General features: G+C 41.1%; 1 protein-coding gene across 1 annotated transcript in view; it reads right to left on the bottom strand.

Annotated features, from left to right (window-relative positions):
- Positions 1-25,962, bottom strand: part of ADGB (androglobin) — a 226,980-nt gene that overhangs the window by 22,851 nt on the left and 178,167 nt on the right. Inside the window, 2 exon segments of the mRNA XM_075553888.1 lie at positions 2,684-2,853; positions 23,533-23,644. Coding sequence (XP_075410003.1) covers positions 2,684-2,853; positions 23,533-23,644 — 282 coding nt within the window.

The raw sequence follows: 25,962 nt of genomic DNA on the forward strand, positions 1-25,962 counted from the left end.
TGAGAAACAATAGTGTCATCTTTTGATATTGTTGCTAAATAAATTTTTCTATTATTTTGTAGCAATACTTTTTTTTTTTACGTCAGGAGCCCTGGTGGCATAATGGTTCTGAATTGAGCTCTAATCTGCAAGGTCTGCAGTTTGAAACCACCGGCTGCTCCTCAGAAGAAAGACGGTGCTTTCTACTCTCCCAAAATGTTAAAGTCTCAGAAACTCACAGGGGCAGTTCTACTCTGCCCTATAGGGTCATTGTGAGTCAGCAAAGCCTGGATCACAGTGAGTGAGTACTTATTACTTACCCTTATAGATGCATGCACACAAATACTTGTTTAAAATATGCATTGTAGCCTTATCAATAATAGGAACAGTCAAACACAAAACAAAGATTAATTATCAGATGAATGCAGAAGTAAATGATAAAATATGCATAGAATTAAAGACTCCTAAAATATGCTCATGTAGATTCTAGAGTAGATAGACTAATAGTGCAGAGGTAAGAGGTTGAACCCAAGAGATACATCTTCAAAGGCTTGCAGGTATGAACAGGCAAACGAATCTATAGTGGCTGAGAGAAGACAGTAGCTGCCTAGTGGTGAGTGTGTGGGTGACAGAAGCAACTACAAAGAAAAACTGAGGGAACTTCTGAGCCTTTGGAAAAGTTCTATAATCTAGACCTTGAGAGGGGCCAGTGTGGGTTACTGGTAAAGGCTTTTGTGCACATTGAACATTCACTGGGTTGTACAATTAAGGATTTGTCGATCCATTATATATTAATAAGGTGGAAAACTGGTTAAGTACTTGTTTGCTAACCTCGAAGTCAGAGGTTTCAACCCATCATCCACTCAGAGGGAGAACCATGTGGCAGTCTGCTTCCCTTACGGGAGCTCTGCACTAGGAGCAACTCAATCACATGGCTGAAAGCATGTAGGTAAAGTTGTAAATGAGAAGAATTCTAAAGTGTACTTCTCCCCATTCGTATAACCTTTTGACAAAAACAAGGACTAGTAATGGATCATTATTTCTTGGTGGGAATACACTTGATAAATACTCAGTATACCTTTTCTTAAGAAAGTTGCTACATAAATGAGGTTTGTGTGTGGCATTCTAACTTGATGTGGCTACCTAGCCTTTCCCTAAGACTGAGCCCAGGTCAGTTATCCATGCTAAGTGGTACCACTGGGGGAAGGCACTGGCACTGAGTAAGGTTTCCACAAGTAGCTTGGTTTCAGCATGAATGAGAAAGCTCTCATTGCTTGCTCCAATTCTGCTGCTAGAAGATGTCATAAAGGTGACCCCAGTCCTGACAGCATCCTGTCCCATAGGGTAATCTGTCATCTTTAGAGAAGCAGTTCACAACCAGGGCTCCCTTCCATGGAGCTGCTGGGTAGGTTGGAACTGCCAACCCTTTATTTTAGGGACAGATCGCTACCACGGGCCACATTGTTCTTGGTTGCCAGGGAGTCATTTTCCTCATGGTGACCCAAACACAGCCTGGTCCTGCACCACTCTCACAATTGCTGTCCTACTTGAGCTCCTTCGTGCAGCCTTCTCACGGAGGCTCTCCCTCTTCTCCATGGACCCGCACTTTGTCAAGCATGGGGTCCTTTCTCAGGGACTGGTCTCTCCTGATAACATGTCCAAAGTACGTAAGACAAAGTCTCGCCATCTTTTCTTCTAAAGAGCATTGGGCTGTACTTCTTACAAGACAGCTCCGTGGGTTCTTCCGGCAGTTCCAGTGCCCTCAATATTCCTCACCGGCACCCTAATTCAAATGCACAAACCTTCAGTCTTCTCCGTCTTTGTCCAACTTTCTCTCACAGGCACATGGAGCGAATGAAAAGGCCATGCGCACCTTAGTCCGCAAAGGGACGTCTTTGCTCCTCAGCACTTTGAAGTGGTCCTAGGCAGCAGACTTACCCCATGCCAATACACTGGTTGATGTATCAGGCTTAATCCCAACTCATTAACATCCCGAAGAGAACGGACTCTCACAACTAGACAGGGTCTTATTTCTTCTTTTAAAAACACAGCTTATTCATGTTTATCTACCTTTAACATTTTTGATAAATTTCCAGCCACTTTTCCTTCCTTCCCTACAATCCTAATAACGTGTACGGCAGGGGTTAGGAGTCATTATCTCTGCGCTGTAGACAGGGGCTCATTCTACTAATGGGGGTTATGTCCTCCTCCATCTGACCTTCACTGATCCCTCCAGTCTCAGCTCTTACACGTTTATGTTTCAATTGCCAGATCAAGTTGGGTTTTGCCTCAGCATGTCTTTGCCTATGTGGTTTTCTCATTCTAAAATACATTTTTCTCTGCTTCACTCTTCCAAGTCGTTCCCCTGGATAACACTCATTCCTTCCTTCCGGTAGCAATCAAGAACAGTGGCAGGGTGGGGCTGGGGGGCTGGGTACCTATCCGTTCTGCACATATGAGAGAACTTCAAAAAGTTCAAAAATGTCTGACATAGCAAATATCTAGTCCATCTTCTCTGGTACTGAACTGGATTGACTGCCTATTATGGGTAAGGATTTGGGGGAAAGTGTCCATGGAATGTCCTCAAGACATATAATGGTCATTGCAGTGAAAAAAGATGGGACTTTGTCTTAGGAGAGATGGCCAGACAGAGACCCAATGAACCCAATTTCCTTACAAGACACCAAGAGGGAAAAGAGCATACCTGAGGCTCAAAGCGAGGCACCTGCTTGTCTTTGGCGACCTTCTCTTTCTCAGAAGACTTTTCTTTGCCTTTCCTTGTTTTGGAAATTCCCAAAGACTTTTGCCCTTCGCTGACAGTGTGGGAATCTGGGCTGCCTGTGGTAATGGATTCCTCATGTTTCTCCGCTTGAGCTAGAGAGATCAAATGGAAATCGGTAAACTGCGACGTAAGAGTAAGATACTGTCTGGGACGCAATGAAAGCAGGCCAGGGAAGGAGAGCTACCTTCCTTTCCGTTCCTTCTCTTTTCATTTCTCTCCTTTCTACACCAGCAAATGAAGAGATTCGTCATTGGCTTTATTCATTATTGGCTTTATTTTTAAATCGAGATAAAATTCACATGCCACAAAATTCACATACCATGAAATTCACCATGTTCACGTATGCAAATCAATGTTTCTTACATTCAAAAGACTGTAGATTCATCATCATGATGTATTTCAGATTTGTATTTCTTTTATTTTGGTGTCTTGCCTACTCGCCCAGTCTAGTGCCTCCAGGATGATACTGAATGAAGAGAGACCATCCTGTTCTTGGAGCCTGGTAGTGTAATGGTTACAAGTGGGGTTGTAATCCTCACACTCAGCAGTTTGAAACCACCAGCCACTCCACAGAGAATGATAGGGCTTTTACTTCTCTAGAGAGTGATGGTCTCGGAAAGAGTGACAACCTTGGAAACTCACGGGAGCAGTTCTGTCACGTCCTGTAGAGTTGCTACGAGTCAGCATCAATCGGATGGCAATGAGTTCTGGGATTTGGGGGGCCCTGGTGACGTAATAGTTATGTGTTGAGCTGCATTTCGAAACTACCAGCTGCTCTGCTGGGAAAAGAGGGAGCTTCCCACTCCTGCAAAGAGTTACCCTCTCAGCGATTCACTGGGGGCAATTCTGCCCTGTCCTAAAGGGTCGCTATGAGTCGGCAATGACTCGGCAGTGAGATTCATTTGGAGTTTGATGACCTATTTAGCATCTTAGTAGGATAGGAATCTTTTAGCCTTTTGCCATGAACTTTGATGTTAGTTTAAGATGCTAATATCTGCACTTTATCAGGTTCAGTAAGTTCACACAATTCATTGAGTGTTTTTTATCATGGGAGTGTGGGCTGGATTTTGTGAAATGCACTTTCTGTATCTATTGAGATAATTGTATTTTTCCCTCTTTTCTATTAATATAATGCATCAGAAAAAGTAATCTGTGTATTAAATCAACTTTACATTCCTGGCTACCTCCCACTTGGTTATGGTGTACGGTTGGGTGTTTTTTTATGTCCTGGTTTACTCCCATTTTGGTCAGGATTTTCGTCTACCTATTTAGAAAGGATATTGTTCCATAGTGGCCCTCCTTTGTTAGCAATGTTTCTGGTTAGAATTATGAGGGCAATCTTGGTCTTATCCAATGAGTTGGGGCATGTCCTTCCGTTTCTGTCATCTGGAAGAGACAGTGAGGTATTGTTAGTTCTTCTTTAAAGTCTCAGTAGAATTCATCATTGAATCCAAGTTCTGGGGTTTTTTTGTGTAAGAAGTTTGATTGCTAATTTAAGCTCTTTACTTGCTATAAATCTACTAAGCATTTCTATTTCTTTGTGAGTCTTAGTATTTTGCATATTTCTATTAATTTTTTCATTCATCTAGGCCAGTGGTTCTCAACCTTCCTAATGCCATGACCCCTTAATATAGTTCCTCATGTGCTAACCCCCAGCAATAAATTATTTTATTTCCCCTTGATTTTTCTTTTTTAAAAAAAATCATTTTATTGGGGGCTCATGTAACTCATCACAATCCATACATACATCAATTTTATAAAGCACATTTTTATATTCGTTACCCTCATCATTCTCAAAACATTTGCTCTCCACATAAGCCCCTGGTATCAGCTCATTTTTCCCCCTCCCTCCCCGCTCCCCCTTCCCTCATGAACCCTTGATTATTTATAAATTATTATTTTGCCATATCTACACTGTCTGACATCTCCCTTCACCCACCATAAAATTATTTTCATTGCTACTTTCTAACTGTAATTTTGCTACTGTTATGAATTGTGAAAGGGTCGTTTGACCCCCAAAGGGGTTGTGACCCACAGGTTGAGAACCGCTGCTCTAGGTCATCTAATGCCATCAACTATCCTACAGTTGTTTATAGTGTTTATCTTCTGTACTGCCACGCCCAAATGAAACAAAAACAGAAATAAAAAGCATCTTGGAGAAATTACAGCTAGAATGTTCCTTAAAAACAAGAATAGTGAGACGCCTTTTTGCTGTCAGGAAAGATCAAATGGTAGAAAAGGACATTACATCAGGGACAGCAGAGGACCAGCAGAAGTGAAGAAGGTCCCAGATGAGACGGATTAGGATGGCGCTGTAACAATGGACTCAGGCATACTGTGAGTCATGAAGATGGCACGCGACCAGACAACACGCTTTGTTACACAGTGGTCTCCAGGTGGGGGTCAACTCTGTGGCAACTCACAACAATTCACCTCATTAGCCAGGAAAAATACAAATGATAGAGAATCTAATCCTAATAATTAACTGATGCCAATAATTAACTACTTTCAAATTTGGGGCAAATGGCCCTGAGAGACTTCAGAGGGGTGTTGTGCAGCACCAATTTACAAGAGGCTGTGACCTGAAAGCCTAATTTGATGCAGTGTGTGTGTGTGTGTGTGTGTGTGTGTGTGTGTGCTGGGGTAGTTAGAAGCCTGGGGCTTCGTTCAAATAATCAAATGACTTGCATGTGAATTCTAGCTTACATTGGTACATGCACCGCTATCCGTGAGCCAGCATTTCATCCTCTATCTCATGGAGATACAGACTAACGCTGTACTTACAGCATTGGAAAATACTACAACAGCTAAAACAGCATCTCACCTAGCATCATGCTTCCTGGGTAACAGATGTTAACTGAACATGAATTGCAAGCTTCGCATGAAGTAAGTCCTAGTGCTGCAGTTCTCAACCTATGGGTCATGACCCTTTGGGAGTCAGACGGCCCTTTTTACAGGGATGGCCTATCACCATGAGAAAACACATATTTCCAATGGTCTTAGGAACCAAGACATCGCTCCTCTACCAGGAGGGTTCACACACATGCAGACACATCCACCTAAGAGAACCCGGCGTGAAGACAGTTCCCCATGCTACACCATGCTTCAAGACAAAATTTCATTTATTTTGTCATTAGAAATAATATTTCACAATATATGACATATTATTTTTGTGATTCATCCTGATGCTTTAATTATGTTCAATTTTTTAACAATGAAAATACATCCTGCCTATCAGATATTTATATGATGATTCTTATCAGTAGCAACATTAAAGTTATGAAGTAGCAACGAAAATAATTTGATGGTTGGGGGTCACCACAACATGAGAAACTGTATGAAAGGATGGCAGCATTAGGAAGGTTGAAAACCACTGCTCTGCTGGCTAATGAATCTGTAGGCTGCTAATGACAGGGAGAGAGGAGACAATGAAAGAGACCGTGTCTGGGTCACCTTACAAGAGGAGGGAAATGGAAGTCATCCCCCCAAGGATTCATCACAGCGAATGTGAAAGCCTTGGAATGAAATAAAAGTTTATTGTGACCCCAAGCTGATTTTCATAAGAACATGAGAAACAGAAATCTTGAGTGGATCAAAGAAAAAGCTATGAATTTAGATAAATGCAATTCACTTTTAGAACTAACATCTACTACTAAGATTCTTATATCCAAGAATTATAAATTGGTAGGGATTTGAACATTCATAAAATTGCTAATGTGGAATACTTGTGTAAGATAGAATCAATATTCATCAACTAGAACCAGACTTTGGAAATATACACAGAATTCACTTTTCATATACACACAATATATGCCGAGTAGGAGTCCCTGTGTGGTACAATCGTTAAGTACCACACTTTAAAAAAAAAAAAAGTAAATAGACAAAACCACTCACTGCTATGGAGTCAATGCCGATGCATAGTGACCTTATAGTAGAGGGGAGAACTGCCCGTGTGAGTTTCAGAAACTGTAACGCTATGGGAGTAGAATGCCCCATTTTCCTTCCTCAGAATGGCTGGTAGGTCTGTACTGTTGACCTTGCAGTTAGCAGCCCAACGTGTAACCACTATGCCACCAAGAGTCTATAGCACTAGACTACTAATGACAATATAAACAGTCTTCTCAGAAGATAGGCCTAGTGTTCTAATTCCCAAAGATCACACCTTTGAACATCACATAGAGCAGTTTACTCTGCAGATATGGGGTAGCCAGCGTCCAGACTGATCCTAGGATAACTGAAAACATGTCTCAGAAAGGTCTCCAAAGAACTTGAATTGGTTATAGAATGCATTCATTGTGCTGAATAATAAACTACAATATTAGAGGTCACTATAGACATATGCTGCTATTAAATCTCATAAAGCTGAATAAGATTTGAATTTCATAACATTAATGCAGGTCAGCAATATGCAAAGACAGCATGTTGGCAAAGGGAATTTGAAATAAGTACCGTAACAAATTCTTAACAAAAACTAACACCACTAAACTCTCTGGACTGGATTCTGCAGTTTGCTTTTATAACCAAACCAAACTCACTGCCACCTAGCCAATTCCAACTCACACAACACTGTTGAACAGACTCAAACTGCTCTGTGAATTTCCCAGGTTTGGAAAAAGCCCTTTCTCCCTTTAGTTCTCCAGAGGTGGGTTTCTACTGGCTGGTGGATTTGAACTTCAGACGTCATGGTCAGCAGCCTAACCCCAAAATTTAGGTTACTGGCATGCGTTTCTATTATAGTAATCAAGTGATTTTTACTAAAATGTAGTTATACTAATATACTGCAGGTGGCAGTGTTGCCTCATATTAAGCCATGGCCTAACAGAAACGCCTAATTTTCATCCTGAGTTATAAATATGTGAATATTGGACAAAATTAAGTTATTTATTTTATTCATCATTAGTGAATTGTTAACTTTAAATGAAGTAAGGAAAGAATGTTTCCAGTGGTGTAAAAATGCATATTCCATTTTAAGTTGTATCATCAGTCTGCTAATGCAGTATTTTTAAAAGAGAAACAACACAAAAGCACTAGGCTAATTTAAGTATATAGAAGTTAAATTCTTAAGTAAGCTATATAATTCACCAGAACACATTGGAAGATAATGGTGCCCAGCTGTCAACATATATATAATCTGGGGTCCCATAGGCTGGATGATAAACAAGGGGCAATCTAACTGAGAAAAAACAAAGCCCACATGGAAGAAGCACACCAGCCTGTGAGATGACAAGGCATCAAAGGGATCAGGTATCAGGCATCAAAGACCAAAAATATATATAATAAAAATCATAGCATCATGAATGAGGGGGAGTGCTGAATGGGGACTCAGGGACTATCTGGGGGAAATTGGACATCCCGTTGCAAAAAGGCTGCGTGGAGGAGACAAGCCAGTCAGAGTGCAATGTAGCAATGTTGAAGTATAAAATTTCCCTCTAGTTCTTAAGTGCTTCCTCCCTCCCCCCCACCTACTATCATGATCCGAATTCTACCTTACATATCCAGCTGGACCAGAGGATGTGCACTGGCACAGATATGAACTGGAAATACAGGGACTCCAGAACAGATGAACCCTTCAGGACCAGTGGTGAGTGTGGCGATATCGATATCGGGAGGGTAGAGGGAAGGTAACGGAGAAACGGGGAACAGATGACAAGGTCGACATATAACCTCCTCCCTGGGGGATGGACAGCGGAGAAGTTGGTGAGGGAGACGTCAGATGGTCTAAGATATGATAAAATAATCATTTATAAATTATCAAGGGTTCAGGGGGAGAGGAGAGTTGGGAGGGAGGGGAAAATGAGGAGCTGATACCAAGGGCTAAGTAGAAAGCAGGTGTTTTGAGAATGATGATGGCAACATGTACGAATGTGCTGGACACAAATGACGTATGTATGGATTGTGAAAAAAGTTGTATGAACCCCTTATAAAATGATGTTAAAAAAAGAAAGATAATGGAATTTCCTCATAAACTTTTTGAAGACCCTACTTTTAATACCTTTACAGATAAAGTTTGTGAGTTTTAAATTTTAAATAGTTGAAACATAGAAATAGTCATAGATATATTTACAAATTTTGATTTAAAGAGTGTGACATTCTAAAATTCCACATTCATCAGCATAGTCTCTCCCCCCCCCCCCAAACCAACACCCCTGCATGGAGTTGCTTTTGTCTCAGGCTGTAAATCTTTACCGGAGCAGACAGCCTCGTATTTCTCCTAGGGAGAGGTTGATGGGTTTGAACCACCTTCATTGAGGTTAGCAGATTCAAAATGTACTTTCCTTTTTAAAAGATTGTTCAACATGTTCTTTCGAATAGAAAATTGTCCTAGTTCATTTTAAACGCAGTTCAATTCTGATTTTTCTTTACTGTTGCTTTTCAGCAACAAATGTATTACGCAAGGTGTAATTCCACATCAGCAGCCGCTCAGTCACATATAAAACTGGCAAATAGGATGTCAAAGAGAGCACATACTATTATTCCTGACATTTATTTTTGGCTGGAATTGATAATAATAGTAACTCCATTTTTATCGCGTGTCACCTGGCTTTAGGATCTTTATATGCATTATCTTAACTCCTCACAGCAACCGTGAAAGATGGAAGTTCTTATTCTAATATCACAGGTGATAAATAACCAGGTTATTTTAGGTACCTGAACCTAGGACGTTTTCGCCACCACCTGATGTCAACTTTGGTTCCCAGAGCTCATGCTCACAGCTGTCCTCCATGGGGATGTGAACGGCTGGTTTTAAAGAGCACATTGCCAGGCCTCTCCTCTAAAGAGCTTTTTGGCAAACGTGACCCTCCAACTGGTTAGTGGTCACCTATGTTAACTGTTTTCACCGTCTAGGGACTCCTTTGCCATTGTGCTACACAAGAGTCTCCTATTCAACAGCTTCTTTCCTCTAAACTTGTCTTTCTAAATTCAGGCTATTATCAAACTAACTCTCTCCCTTTCTTCCTCTCTTTGGCCACTGAGGTGATGCCACAGGGCAGGGTAAGAGATTACCTCTTTATGAGAGTGGAAAGCTGTGACTTTCTCCCATCAAACTCCATAGCTTCCAATTTTTATTTTATTTGCATACCATTCACATATACAATTCAATCACTCAGTCTTATTAAGAAGAGTTGGACAATCATAACCACAATCAATTTTAAAACATTCTTTCTTGTTGTTAGCTCTCCATTTCTCATCCAATCCCCTGTCATCCCCCTAGGCAATTATTAATCAAGTTAAGGTCTATACAGAATTACCGAGCCAGGATTCATGTTCAGAAAAGCATACAAAAGGAATAAACAAAGAAACAAACATGACAAAATAAAACCTCACCAGAAAAGAGCATAACATGTTAAAAACCGGAACATATGTAAAATGGGTCAAAAGGGAGAGGCAGTGACACGGGGTTACATTTTAGCCTAGCGAGAGTTACAGTAGGAGCCCTGGTGGCATAGTGCTTACCCACTGGGCTGCTAACCACAGAGTTAGAAGTTCTAAAAGACCAGTCGCTCCTCAGGAGAAAGATGAGGCTTTCAACTCTCATAAAGGGTTCGTCTCAGAACCCACCGGGCAGTTCCACCTTGCCCTATAGGATCGTACATTGGCTAGATGGCCGGGAGAGTGAGATGTCTGCTTAATGGACATGACGCTGCTCTCAGTCTGAGAGCAAAGCTATTCACCTCCCTGGACTATGGTCAGTGGGAATTCACTGGAGACTTAATCCATGTGGCGACTACAGATGGATTTAGGGCTTCCACTGCTGTCCACTGCCTTTTGCAAACAGGTGTTCTAATACTGTTCCCTCCTCTGGATTTGGATTTTATTACTTACAATATTCACAGAAGCTGGTGTGCTACTTCTGTGTAGACTTACTTAATACCTCACGTATATGGTCATTAAAGATAAATACAAGTTTTTAAGAGCAGATGCAATTCTTTCTGACAGCCAGACACCTTCTGATTTCTTCACCCCATTTTGTTTAAGCGCCCATCTTTTCAGGAGGGCCAGTGTGGAGTAGGGCCATGTCATAAGAACTAATTGTTCTTAGATTAGGGCTATGATTAAGTGCAAGCTCAACAGATTTACATTATTCTATTTCATGACATATACAACTATGTTCATATTACTGTATATACTCAAATATAAGCCGACCCAAGTATAAGCCGAGGTGCCTAATTATTACCTGGGAAACCACAAAAAAAACTGATTGACTCAAGTATAAGCCTAGGGTGGAAAATGCAGAAGATGTTGGTGAGTTTCAATAATCAAAACAAATGAAAATAAAATTACTAAATATTGAGACACCGGTGGGGCAATGTATTTAAATATTTATTTTAAATAAAAACATTAAAAAAGGAAAACAAGTCATTTAACATTAGTAAACCAGCACAGTAAGTAGAAAATAGGTTCAACAAAAACAATAAGGTATCAACAATGATACCTTTAGCAACCAAGCTAAAATGTAAAGAGTTAAAATCCTTCAAAACTGGATTCCTTCTCATCATCCGTATCCCAATGCAGCGCTTCAGCTGGTGTGAGATCATGGACGCTCTCCTCAATGAGATCACTGTCATCACCATCACTGCTGTCATATTCCTACAAAGCACAGTCTTCACTGCCATCCACAGCATCACTAATACTACATTTCTGGAAGGCACAATGCACCATGTCTTCTGGAATGTCTTCCCATGCATCTCGAACTCATTTTGTTATTAACTCTATGTCAGGCTTTATAAGGTTTCCTCCTTTTGTTAGTCGGGCTTGACCAGATGACATCCATTCATGCCACATCCTTTGCACATGGTCTTTAAAAGGCTTATTCAAAGATACATCCAGGGGCACCTGGAATAATGGCTAAAGTAACTTTACTAGGTTTTGCCAATTTTTTTTTATGTCATCCGATAGGTGGGCTCTGAACATATCCCAAACAAGTAACGCTGGCTTTTTCTTTAAGGCTGCTCCTGGTGGTCGGTTCCAAATTTCTTCCAGCCATTTTTTTTTGTTCCTTCTTCATCCATCCAGCCTTTAACATGTGCACACACAGTAATTCTTGGTGGGAAATTGATCTTTTTAGGCAAGATCTTTCTTTTAAAAATAATGACTGGACGCAGCTTAGTTCCACTAGCTAAACATGATGGAACAACTGTAAAGTGTTTTTTTCATTTCCTGTGGTTTTGAGAAAAATGTTTTTTTCTCCTAAACTTGCCACAGTTCTGTTTCTTGGAAGATCAAAAGTCATGGCAGTTTCATCCGTATTCCCAATATCTTCCAGGTCATAATGATAAATTCTTCTTTGTTTTATAATAAATGACTGGAATGACATAATTTTTTCTTCAAGGTCTTGTGGCAATTTCTGGGAAATCTTTGTTCTTTGTCTCAAACAAAGTAGGCCAAACCTATTCATTAAGTGGGTACACCATCCTGCTGATGCAACAAATTTTGCAATGCCTGGTGCTTTATATTTGTCATCCTTAGCCATTTGTAGAGCACATATGCATGTTATAGAGTAACATAACACCATGCATGTTACGCAGTAACCATTTTTACGGCACTCCATAACCCATTTATGCAATTCACTCTCTAGAGCCCCATAAAAAGACATTGAACCACGATGAGCATTTTTAGCTTTTGGAATCTGTTCCAAGTCAGCCTTCATTTTCCGCCACTCCCTCACTTGCTTTGCATCAACACAGAATTCCCTACTTGCAATACTGTTATTGCTCTCTTCTGCTCTTGACATGCCATTTTGAAACCAGCCTCATATGACCAGTGTTTTTGTTTTTGTTCAAGAGTCTCCATTTCTAATTGGATAATAAAACAAAACTTTGAAAAAGAACTTTCATGGTAATGCCCCCTTTCCCCGTGTTATCTGGCGGGGGGATGGTAGTCTGTGCAGGTGGGGGATGCAGGATGTGAATTAACACAGAGACCAGAGGGGAGAGGCAGAGCGCAGCCACAGACACATCCTTACCAGTTCAGCTGCTGGCATAAGTGAATCACTATGGATGCTTCTGCGACTTGGAGCCGTCCACGTCATAGGATGGCTCTGATTGGTTAGATGTGAGTAAACAAACATTCAAAGTCCTGCAGTGTCAGCGGGGCTTTGAATGAAGAGTGGAGGAATGGAAATCACCCACGAGATAATGGGCGCTCGTCCGGGCCGGGGGCAGCAAGATGTTACACCTCGCTGGGGTTGCAGTGACCCGTGTATAAGCCAAACCCGTTTTTCAGCACATTTTTTTTTGTGCTGAAAAACTTGGCTTATGCATGAGTATATATGGTACTTATTTTCTTCTAGAATTTTAAGATGTATCCATTGATATAAAGTCATTAGTCAATGTGACCACTTACCATAGCTATTGTATACAGGAAATTCTTCTGTGTTGGGGAGATTGAAATTGAGAAACAAGAGATCTTAAGAAAATAAAACACATAATAAAGTCTTCATGCTTAAATACTAACCTAGAGGGTGATAGTTTGAATCTACCTGGGGCACCTTGGGAAAAAAAAAACCCTGATGATTTGCTTCCATACACATTAGCGCTAAGAAAACACCTATAGCCACCATGAGCAGGAAATTACTTGATAGAGATGAACTTTTTGCTGATTTATCTTCAAAAAGTAATGTCATATAGGCAGCTTCCTAAATGAAAACATTTATCGGAGGTACCATAAAGATCAACATAATAATGTTTCATAAAGTGTCAATTATTTAGAACTCAAAACCTACAAGAAACCACATCAAGGTAAATGGGGGAATAGCGGATGTTGTAAGGATTACAGTTTGCTTGGATACACAATGACTGCTCATGGGAAGCAGCTGGCAAGAAATCAAATGACATCTTGATGTATTGCATTGGGCAAATCCTCTGCCCAAGCCTTTTCCACATGTGGGAGATCAAGAACGTCCCCTTGAAGATGACAGTGTCATATTTGCCATCACCTCGTGTGCATGTGGAAGTTGCTGCAGAAAGGACAAGGAAGGTTGGGGAAGAAAGGGCACATTTGACTTGTGGTGCTGGGGGAAGACTATTGATATCAGGAGCAGCTGCCAGGAGAACAGATATGGCTGTCTTGAAGGAAGGACCGCTGGATGCTTCTTAGAAGGCAGAATGGTGAGAGTTCGCCTTGTGTACTTTGAACATGGTATCACCAGGGACCAGGGTCTGGGAAAGGACATCATGCTGAGTAAAACTGAGGGTCAGGAAACAAGAGGATGGACTTCAAGGGGCCAGACAGACACCTTAATTTCAACATAACATGGTCTAAATGATAACAGTTGAGAGGACGGACGACACAGGACCAGGGAGTCTTTCATTCCATTGTCATCTGGCTACCATGAGTTGGAATCCACTGGATGACACAGGACAACAATATAACTGTGTTACTATAGTGGCACTTCCCAGGTTATGCAGGAGATATATTCCTGAATGTGTGTTCACGTGTATAAACATGTGAAGAGGTGAATATTGTTCTTAATTTTATATTCTATTATAAAGAAAGGCTTACTAAAATGTAAAACCTCCACATGACACAAGACATCATTACTGAATCAGTGTATGCATATAGTTTTCTTGACTTGTTTAGTCCTAATAATATAATACATCCAGCTAAGGATGTACAGCCAGAGTGCTATATTCAACAATTATTTTAAATAATTTATTGCTCCATAAGCTTTGGAGCAATAATTTGATATGCACTATTTGTTTCTATCTTTTGTCCCCTTTCATTTTAGAGTTGGCTTTTCCCTTTCCATAGATTAATTTACTCTTTTATTATATAAAATATTTACAGAGTTCACAACTCTATACCAGTATATAAAGGTACACTGGTAAAGCTTAATTCTACCCTAATAGCCTTAACTCTATTGAAAACTCTATTGGTTGGTATTAGAGTTGGTCTGTAATTTCTTATAAAATATATAATATTCATACCAATTTGCTTCTTGCACGCATTTTTTCATTTACAACTTAAACAATGTGAAAGGATGGTTGCAGAATAATTGCATTTTCTTTTAATTCCATTTTCTGTGAACTTTTTAAAAAAACCTGTATAACCTTAAGATCACTCCATCTAGTGATCTCCCTCACAGAGCAAGGTACTGTGCTTACAGATTATTCACCCAGATTTACAGATGAGCATGTTTTGGCCTAGACCTTTTCATGTTTGTGTTTGTGGATAGATATTGTGATGTTTCCCTAAAATCGGAACTGCTGGTTCTAAGAAATTGCCATGCATATGAAACTTTATCTACTTCCTCACCAAATTCCTCTCCATTGGATTTGCATCATTTTGAAACATCAACAAAAATGTTCAAAAAGACACGCCATTCCTGTGCTCTCTTGCTCTCATTCTGCAATTTCTTCAGGGGCTCTCTTGTGCTTCTTTTTAAAAAATTACTGTTAAATACTTTTATTGGGGGTGTTTATATCTCTTACCACAACCCATACATTCATCCAGGGTGTCAAGCACATCTGCACATATTCTGCCATCATTTCAAAGCATTCTCTTACCACTTGAGCCCCGGATATCAGCTCCTCATTTCTTTCCCCTCTCTCCCCCATCCGCCCTCCCTCACAAACCCTTGTGTTTCTTCAAACCCCACAAGCCTTGAGTTATTTCCACTGACACAGCGAGGCCCTTTGTTGTGTTGTGCATATGGGTCCAAAATAGCCGTGCCTGCAGGAGCCTAATGATAAGACGGGCTTGAATTTAGGTTCCATGGGAGAAGCATTAGGACTGCGTTCTAATGCACCTCTGGAAGCTGTTTCCATGTCAACGGATAAGGGAATCTTTCTACCTTGAAAGAAGTTAGGATTAACCAGCTTAATACCTTCCAACTTGTTACTTAACACAAGACTTGCAGGATTTTTAACTTTTCTGTTTTAAGTGTAGTTGGGGTACAACTCTTAAGAGATGAAAATACCTCATGGGGATGGGGCAGAGGCTACCGCGTGAGTCTTGCAGATTGTATTGCCTTTGAAGCTTGGGGTAAAACGTATTGATTGAGTTCTGATCCTAATGGTTTGATGTAACCATGTAGCGTGGGCTTCCCACATGTCCTTGTAGAGGTCCTGTAGGATGTTTCACTATTGGTCCTTAGTTTTCCTTTCTCCTCAGTGGAATTATACACACACTCTCTCAGTGTGGCCCCCTTTTGAGTAAGGTGTGTTCCTTTCCCTTTTATTTGGCTTTGGCCCTGATGTTCCTCAGAGTAAAGATGTACTACCAGATCTGGGTCTTGAAATGTGCGTCTATGATTGAACTTGCCATTAGAGTGAAAGCAAAATGTCCTTGCTACCACTGAACCTTTGCCGTGGGTCCCAGAAAGAGACATATGGCCATGCCGTGAAGTTCTGCTGAACCCAGCTGAGGTCACCCCAACCCAACCAGGTCTGTGAAGGAAAAGGAAATGCTTGTCAACGTGAATCACTGAGAATTCAGGGTGCTGGCCATGAAGCAATTCTGGGGTACAGCTAACTAACTGAAATCTCCTCCATCGAGAAGAGGAGTTGGCCTTAGGGATAAACTGACCAGTACATGAGAAGAACTAGCGGCGCTGATCCAAACCACAGTTATTTGGGGAGGGGGTGGGAAAGACCTCGGATCAGATTTATGTGCATGGAAAAGCTTAGAAATTGGAGTTACACTCATGACCAGAGTGCACAGCAGCAGTTTCTACAGAACACACTTGCTTGAAATAAAATAGAGCTGCTAACAACTACGAGATAGAAGCCAACTCCATCGTTGCGGCCTCAGTATTTTAATAGAAAACATGTGACTGGAAAGGGACCTAATCCTGATTAGCTGAGACAGTGATTATCTCAGTGTAAGGTCTTAAACAAGACCCTTGGCCCTTCTCAGTACACAGACTTTAACAGCTCAGACAAGATAAAGTCCAGGAAACCTCAACAAGGGTAAGTTCATCCTGCATCATGGTCCTGTGTCATCTGGAAATGATTTCATCCACAGGCTCTGATTCCAGTCCGAGATTCTCTTAACTGAAATTAGATGTCCTGGTAGATTAAGGAAGAACTTCCACAACCTCAATAGGTTAGCTTGATCCTCAGAACCACATTGTCTTCCTGCATTCTGTCTTTGAACACATGTTTCTGAAATTATTCTTGCCAGCTGTGATGATTGGACTTTATGCCAACTTGAAACATCAAATTGTGCAGATAGGAGTGGAGTCCAACCAGTCCATCAGGTGGTACCTGGTGATGCTTCCTTGAAGGGGTGACCTTTTTAACATAAAGAGACAGTGAGGACTTCTCTCTGTCTTGTCTTTTGCCTTCTGCTCATTTGGATTCTATGTTTGCCTCTAGGGGTGACCCAAACCAACCATGTGGAGGACACATTGGGAGCTGTCTGTACCCTGCCATGCTCGTACCCACCTTGGGTTCACTTGACTCATCACCCACCAATCTATGATATCTCTGCAGCTTGCTTCATCTTTCTGTGTCATTAGCTTACATTGCATGAGCCTCAAAGGAGCTCCAGCTAGCACTGAACCCATAGACTTGCGTTAGACTGGGCTAGCACATCTACTTTATATAAAGTTACTTCTTGATGAAAGTTCTTTCTTACACCTGAATGTTTTTCTTTAGACAACCCAGCCTAACACACAAGTCAAACAGGTACATAGGTTAAGAGCCATGCTTACCCCATAAAACCCAGGAGTCTTTAGCTATCATGCAGAGTAAACTGGATGGAGGCATTATTTCAGGACCCGGGGCAAGTCTGTCTGCTGGAGATACTGGAGAGTCGTCTTCTGATTGTGCAAGTGTGAGGCAGAAACTTCCACGGTTTTGCCTCTTCTTTTGTTGGAAGCATCATCGTCTTCTCCTTGAGTCGTGTAGCATCCAAGAGGGGACCAGCGGCTCCCCCAGTCTGAGGTTTCAGTTCAGCCACGTCAACCTGGACTGCTGGGTGTTTCAGGGTAACTCAAAATAAACTTCCACTTGGGCCAGGTTGAAAACTCTTTCCTCTAACAAGTAAACGGAAATGGCCGATGGTGCTAGATAAGAACCTTGACAGCACAATAGGGGATTTTTTTATGTTCTAATCATGAGGACACCCCCCTCCTAAAACAAACAAACAAACAAACAAACAAAACCCAAACCAAGTTGGCATTGGAGGGTTTTTCTGCTTCCTCATACCAGACACACACAGACAAACTTCCATTAGGCACGCACATCTGTGGGACCAATGACCCCTGCTTTGTTACCACATCCTTTAATTAGACACACTTAAGAAGCAAATAGCCTATTTTCCCAACTGGACATCACCTCCCTGCCTCTAAACACCCCATTGCGTCGCACTGCTGAGAGCTGCCTCGCTGTGCTGGGCTTGAGGGAACTTTCGTGAGGAGTGAATTGGGGCTGAGAGGGAGTCAGAAAAGGGAGTTGGTAAGGCCACAGAACAAGATTGTGAGGCTGTCCTGGTTGGCATTGGTATTAACGTTGCAAACACCAAACTCCCTGTCATTGAGTCCAGGCTGACTCAAAGCAACCTCACAGGACAGGGTCAACGTGCCCTATCAGTTCCCGAGACTGTAACTCGTTAAGGGAGTAGAAAGCCCCATGTCCACCTATGGTGCAGCTCGTGGACTTTGAACTGCTGACTTTGCCGTTGGCAACCCAGTGCTTAACCACTGTGTTACCAGGGCACTGACAGTAAGCACATTTAAGATTGAGATAAAGAAAATCCCTGTATGATTTCTTACGGGCCAGGCATGAAGCTTCTCACAGAGCCGTCACTTTCTAATTGACAGTAGCAATGAGGCCAGACTAGAGAAAGTGCAGTCCTCACCCCCACCCCCACCCCCGGGGGTTCCTAAGGATCTACAGGGGTGATCCACAAACAGGCTAATAATAATGGGGACATTAGGTGCTGTCCAGGTGGCACTGACTCATGGGGGCCCTGTACACACCAGAGCAAAAATGACCCTTGAGTATCACACTAAGATGTTAGTTCCTTCTTGTGGTGTGTTGCCATTTGTACTGTGTGCCGATGGAAAAGCCACGAGCGGTGAAACCCTACAGGAGCCTTAGCGCAAACGCAGACGGCGCCATCCGATGCTAAGCACTACTGCACTCTTCACCATCAAGAAATTACAATAAGTTTCTGGTTTGGGGGTGTTGTTTGTCTGTCTTTGGGGAAAAATATACAGTCAGACTGTTCTTTGAGGAAATTGTAACATTTACTAATTTGATAACTCTCCAGCCTTGAGTATGTGCCTTTTCAATAAAGTGAAGCGAGACGGGGAGAGCGGAGGAACAGGGCTGATTCTGGAGAGAGCAGCCGTGTGACTCCTGAGTCGCAAGCTGTCCTGGCTGCCTGTCTCATGAGGCATCAGTCTTGCGGGGCAGAGCATCTGACAGAGAGGCTATGGTCACTCAAACATGACTATTTGGCAGGCGCTCTCTTCAAAGTGAATAAGTTGAGCGTGATGGTGCCAGGGATATAACTGATCATCTTTTCAGCCAATGAAAAAATGCAAGTGTCCAAACACAACTAGAATTTTGGAAACCTTTTCTCTACCACCCTGAGTGTGCCAGCTTCCCAATGGGCACATGGTTCTTCTAATTGGATCGGTAGTCATGTTAAAATGCAATGCTTCAATTTTATATACTGAAATGTACCAATATCTAAAATATTGATCAGTGACTTGGTATTTTCTAAATGATCAATGCAAGATGTCACAAAATCATGCATAGCTAAAATATGCATTTAAAGTGCAAGTAGAGAAGTAGATGTAAGAGTAGGAAAAGGTTCTTTGATGTGGATTCAAATTATCTGTCGAAAGTAACCTTGGGAAACCTGTCATTGTAGAGTGCCTGCCTGAATAGAAAAGTAGAGCTCTGAGAATGCCCAGCCCTTTACGTATATGTGCGACTAGATTTTCTTCCATCAAAGTCATGTGGAATCTCCTGCGGCCTTACAAGTGGAACACAGCCCTATCCACAAGAATCGAGAGTTTTCTATCAAGCCAGACAATAAAGAGGCTTGAAAAATATCAAATGATTCTACTTTCTCCTCACAAGTTTCTAAAAATATATATATGGTTATTTTTCATAGACATTTTATTTACCTATAATGGGTATATTGTTGTCATATTAAAATACTTACACAAGATATATTTTTTGCACTTTTAACTTGTAAGAGGATAAATAATGAGATAAATCAATACAAAAAATGTTCTTTAAGGTCCTCAGCAGTTTTTAAGAGTATAGAAGTCAGCCTGAGACCAAAAAAAAAAAAAAAAAAAGCAACACCCACTAGTATAGACATGGCACTCCAGTTCTTTTCCGCAGCAGGAAGGTTTGAGAGGCATGGCGGGGTGGGGGGAGGCTGTACCTTGCCACTGCTCCTTACAGCTAGCTGAGGGAAATCAGAAACATAGTCTTCAAGGTTGAGAATTCCCAGTTGCCATCAAAATGTGTTTCCTTTGGGCTAAGGGCCCAAATGTGTGTCTTCAGGGGCTAGAGCATTAGAGATTGCACAGAATAGAGTGTGGAGAAAATAGATTCAAATCGAAATATCTTCTATTCTCATTTCCTCACTATAGCTCCTTCCAAAATTATTCCTTTGCAAGTATCTGGTCAAGTAAAAACTGTCCCCATGCTGTGTTCAGTAAGGGATAGGGCCCAGGCAGATATTCATGTCCGGAACAAGAACAAAGGTGGTTAAAATAGAAATGAAAACAACATCTCATGAACAAATAATAACACCTATGTCAGAAAAATGACCTTAGGAAAAACAATTTTTGCATATATGTATCTGGTATTAAAGTACAGAGGAAACATTATATGGGAAGACAAAATGCAATAGCTGTCCGGATAGAAAAGCAAGGAAGGAAACCACTTTGCCTCAGATTGCTCCACAGCGGCATGGAGTTGACGCAGGCGAACAGTGACCCGCTAAGGTAGGACAGAACTTCCCCTGTGGGTTTCAAGACTGAAACTCGTTAAGGAGGGGAAAGCCTCGTCTTCCTCTGGTGACTTCCAACTGCTGATCTTGCAGCAAGCACATGAACATGTAACCACTGTACTGCCAGGACCCTCCGCAGCGGCCAACGATCTCAGCATTCAGTAGTGTGGTATTCCTAAAAGGGGTTCTGGTGGGGCCGTGGCTGAAGCTTGAGCTGCTGGCCCAGATGTGAGCAGTTTGAACCCATCAATCATTCCCAGGGAAAAAGACGGGTTTTCTGCTCCTATGCAGAGTTACAGGCTCAGAAACCCCAAGAGGGCTGTTTCCCCGTCCTATAGATTTGCTACGAGTAGCAATCCATTAAATGGCAGCGAGTTTAAGCATTTCTCAGGAAACAAGCAGCCACGTGCCCGATCCAAGGATCGTGCACACAGACATGGTGCCATCTAAATGCAAAGACAGATGGTTGAACAGAAACCAGACGCCATTAGATTTGGAAAAGAAGACTTCATGGTGAAATACAGTCAACCAAATATGAGGCTGGGCGGTGGAGAAGCACTAGCAGAATGGACTTCTACAGAGAAACATAAATTCTGGTACATATGGAATCGAGGCTATGTAATTTGGGGAATTATAGTTACAAATCACAGTGTGAAAATATAATGATGCAAAGTACATGCAAAATCAAACCATCATTTAGTTTACCTAGTAAGGAACGCTTGCTGTGAACTCTGTGCTCTTTTAAGAACGAGCTGTGTGGGAGCCGTTTGACAAGGACAACTACAGAGATGATAAAGGAACCCCAGGGGTCAGTGAGTTGATGGTAACAGAGGAAGAACAATACAGAGAAGGAGGGTGAGAATCAGTGCTCAGCTGGAGTAATATAATCAATGTCCCTGAATTGTACATGTAGAAATTGTTGAATTGCTCTGTTATGCTCGGCATATTTCTCAACAGCAGTAAAATTAAAATATTTTATATACTCGTGTACAAGCTGAGTTTTTCAGCACAAAAAAATGTGCTGAAAAACTGGGGTTCGGCTTATACAAGGGTCAGTGGCAGTATTAGTAATGCTATGGATGACAGTGAAGACTGCGCTTTGTATGAAAATGACAGTAGTGATGGTGATGACGGCGATATCAGTGAGGACAGCGTCTATGATGACCTCACACCAGCTGAAGCTCTGCATTGGGATATGGATGATGAAGAATCCAGTTTTGAAGGATTTTAACTCTTTACATTTTAGCTAGGTAGCTGATTGAGCTCAGGGAATAGAACCCTTAAGGTATCATTGTTGATACCTCATTGTTTTTGTTGAACCTATTTTCCACTTCCTGTGCTGGTTTACTAATGTTAATGACTTGCTGTCCTTTTAGTTATGTTTTTTATTAAAAATAAATATTTAATTATATTACTCCACTGATGTCTCAATGTTTAGAAAATTTTATTTTCATTTTTTTTAATTATTGAAACTCACCAATAGCTTCTGCATTTTCCACCCTAAGCTTATACTTGAGTCAGTTTTTCTTGTTTCCCAGGTAATAATTAGGTACCTAGGCTTATACTTGGGTCGGCTTATATTTGAGTGTATACAGTAGTTCAAAATCAGAAAATATGCATGTCAGGGTACTATACTTTCACCCCAATTATTCAATGTGTATACTGAGAATATAATCAAGAAGCTGAATTATATGAAGGGCAAAGCATCAGCTTTGGAGAAAGGCTCACTAATAAGCTGAGGTTTGCAGATGACTAAATCTTGCTCTCTGAAAGCGAAGAGGACTTGGAGCACTTAGTGCACACCAGAGACTGCAGTCTTCAGGATAGCGTGTCCTTCATCGGAAGAGACAATCTTCACAACTGTCCCAATGAGCAGCATCATGATAAATAGAGGAACGTTTGAAGTTGTTAAGGATGTGTTTCTTGAATCCACCAACAATGATCATGGACACAGCCACCAATAAAACAGATGATGTACTTCATTGGGTAAATCTTCTCCTGCATACAGTCTCATTGAAGAGCAAGACTATCACGTTGAGGACTAAAGTGCTACCAATCCGAGCCAGCGCGTGTCCGGTCACTTCACATGCTTGAGAGAGACGGACAGTGACGGTAGCAGACCAGAGCAGGAAGGATGCATTTGAATCACGGCCTTGGTGAAGAACACTGGAGGCACCGAGGATTGTCAGAGAACAAACCAATCGGCTGGAAGAAGTACTGCCAGACGCGCTTCAGGAGTCACGGGAGTGAGACTGTCGCACAGTCTCTGGGGATGCTATCAGGAGAGACCAATCCCTGGAGAAGGACAGCATGTTTGGCAAAGTTGGCAAAAATAAGAGGATTCTCATTGATCCAGATTGGCACAATTTTGACGATGGTCCAGGACTGGCAGTGTTTTGTGTACATGGGTTTGCAGTGAGTCGGACCCACTCACTGGCTCCTGAGAAGAAACACTAGCCTCTCTCTCCTCTCATTGCCATTGAGTCGGTCCTGACTCATAGTGCATCAACTAATTTTATAAATAGATGGAGAATGATATAAGGAATCTACAGAGGTGGCATATTTAGTTTATATTTTGAAAAATAAAGCAGAGTTCTCTTTTAGTAGGTCATTTCACTCTGTGTTTGGGAACTTATTTTAGTGTCAAACTAAATCAATCACTTTCCAAAAATGTAAACTTTATAAATAGAAATGGCTCGTGTACATTTCTTGATCAATTTTTACTAACTGGAAAAAATGTTTTCAAATTGATCTAAACAATCATATGTTTAATCTGTTTAAAAATTCTAGGTATCTGCTAAATATTCAGATGAAACATAAATGTAGAAACATTTAGGGTGACATACCTTTGTTATCATTTTTCTCTACGTCTTTCAGTGCTTGAACAAATGTCAGCTGATTTTCGGTGAGACACCAACTATTATACAACACCAAACATTGTATAATATACTTGTAGGCCTGTGAAATAAAATGCAGGTTAAAGATCAAGTAATCATAAACAGGAAATGTGCTTAAGGAACTGATGATTAGGCCCAAATTACATGATTTATTTTTCTGGATCATAGGATCAAAATTTAATCATGTGTATGACAGACATTTATGCATTAAAATTTCTAAAGGTAAACTGTCAGCTTTGACAGTGATATACATAGGGTCATTTGGACCGGGAATTATAAACATTTATAGATATTCTCAAAAATCATGTAATATTATTGTGTACAAAAGTTTAATATCCTCATCATCTCCACATACATCTGCCATTTTATAAGTATAACAGCTATAAAGTTGAAATCTCACAACTGTCTTATTTTGCATTTCTCAATTCTCAGATTGCTCATGAGTTTGAACATTTATTCTATGTGTCTCTAAAAAAGTCATAAAACTCATTGCCACCGAGTTGATTCTGACTCACAGTGATCCTACAGTGCAGGGTAGAACTGCCCCTGGGGTGTTCCAAGATGGAGCGGCTGGTGGTTTTGAACTACTGACCTTGCAGTTAACAGTCCCACCTCCCACACTACGGATTTAAATTTACAATTAAATATGTAGCTCATCTGGTGGTGGTTCTTGTGTGCTGTCAAGTTGATGTCAACTTAGCTACCCTACATGACAGTGTAGAACTGTCCAATGATTTCATAGGCTGTAATCTTTTTGGATGTATATTGACAAGTCATTTCTCCTGCATGGCTCCATTTGCCTATTTTTCCCTGTTTTCTATTACTATGACTTTGTAATATGTATTGATACTTGAAGGGGGAAAATCCCTACTTTTGATTTTTTTTCTAAATGTTATTTGTGTGACTTTATTCATGCATCTCTCTTGGAAGAAGTACGGTCAGAATGCTCTTTAGAGACAAGGATGGCAAGACTTTGCCTCACATGTAAACTTTGGACATGTCATCAGCAGAGACCAGTCCCTGGAGAAGGGCATCATGGAGGGAGAGTGAAAAAGAGGAAGGCCCTCAACCACATGGATTGACACTGTTGCTGCAACCATGGGCTCACACATAACAATATTTGTCAGGGTGAGGGAGGGCCAGGCAGTGTTGGCTGTGTCGGGTGTGGGGAGGAGAAAAAGAGGAGACCTCAGAGGAAACAGATGGACGCAGTGGTCAAACATAATGGGCTCAAACATAAGAATCATCGTGAGGACGGTGCGGCGCCAAGCAGTGTCTCCTTCTGTTGTACCTGGGGCCACTGTGAGTTGACTGTTAGACACACATCATAACTGTTTAAAAGCTCAGTGGGGGGGGTTAAAGATAGAAATACATACAGAGTAGCAGATATATGTTGTTGTTAGGTGCTTGGAGACAGTTTTGACTCATAGTGAACCTATGTACAACAGACAGAAACACTGCCCAGCCCTCTGTGATTCTCACAGTTGTTTTTATGTTTGAGCCTGTGGTTGTAGCTACTGTAGTTATCTATCAACTTGACAGTCTTCTCCTTTTTCTGCTGTATCGAGAATTATATCCTTTCCCAGGGACTGGTATCTTGCTAGCCTCACTTCGAAGGAGCGTTCTGACTACTTTTTCCAAGCAGATACATAATGGACGACAAGCAATTGTATAAGTATATGTTATCATGGTTATTATGATCTGGGTAGTCTTGCTAAGATTTCTCTAGACTTCTCAAGTTTGTTAACACTGTCTGTTTTTTGCTGTTTCCATTAATGTGGCTGTTGGTAACGCAATGATTACTGGAAACAGTATCTTAATTCACTTTGTCCCTCATGTGATTGGACTCAAGCTCCAGCACAAGGAAGCTTCAGCAGTCGAATGGGCCTTTCTTATTCCCAAGTTTAATGAAATTTTTCTACATTCATATAATTTTACATTTATGTAATAAAAGATGACTTTTAAAAGTTCATGGAAAATGGAATTAAAAAATAATGGAATTTTTAATGAACTTTTCAAAGTACCCTTGTATAATTGTGTATGCATAATATTTTCTGCACACAATGTGTCTCAAAAGGTTTTTTGAATGCATCGTTCTCAAAATCATGCTTAATTTACTAAGTCTTTTTAAAATGTTCCTGGGTAGGTGTTTAACTTCATAAAACGCCTTAAGGTTGTAAGACTGCTCTCTTCTAGTCTAACACTCCCTTTGAAGCAAGAAGGGAAAGACTTAGTTTAGTCTCACGTCCTGTGGACACGTCATCACAAGAGACCACTCCCTGAAAAAGGATAGCATGGCTGGTAGAGGGTCAGTGAAAACGAGGAGGACCATGGGTGTAGCAGAACATGAGGGGTACCCCCACACACCAACGTAATTGC

This window comes from Tenrec ecaudatus, chromosome 7 (genome assembly GCF_050624435.1).
Source record: "Tenrec ecaudatus isolate mTenEca1 chromosome 7, mTenEca1.hap1, whole genome shotgun sequence".
In the NCBI taxonomy this organism is placed as follows: Eukaryota; Metazoa; Chordata; class Mammalia; order Afrosoricida; family Tenrecidae; genus Tenrec; species Tenrec ecaudatus.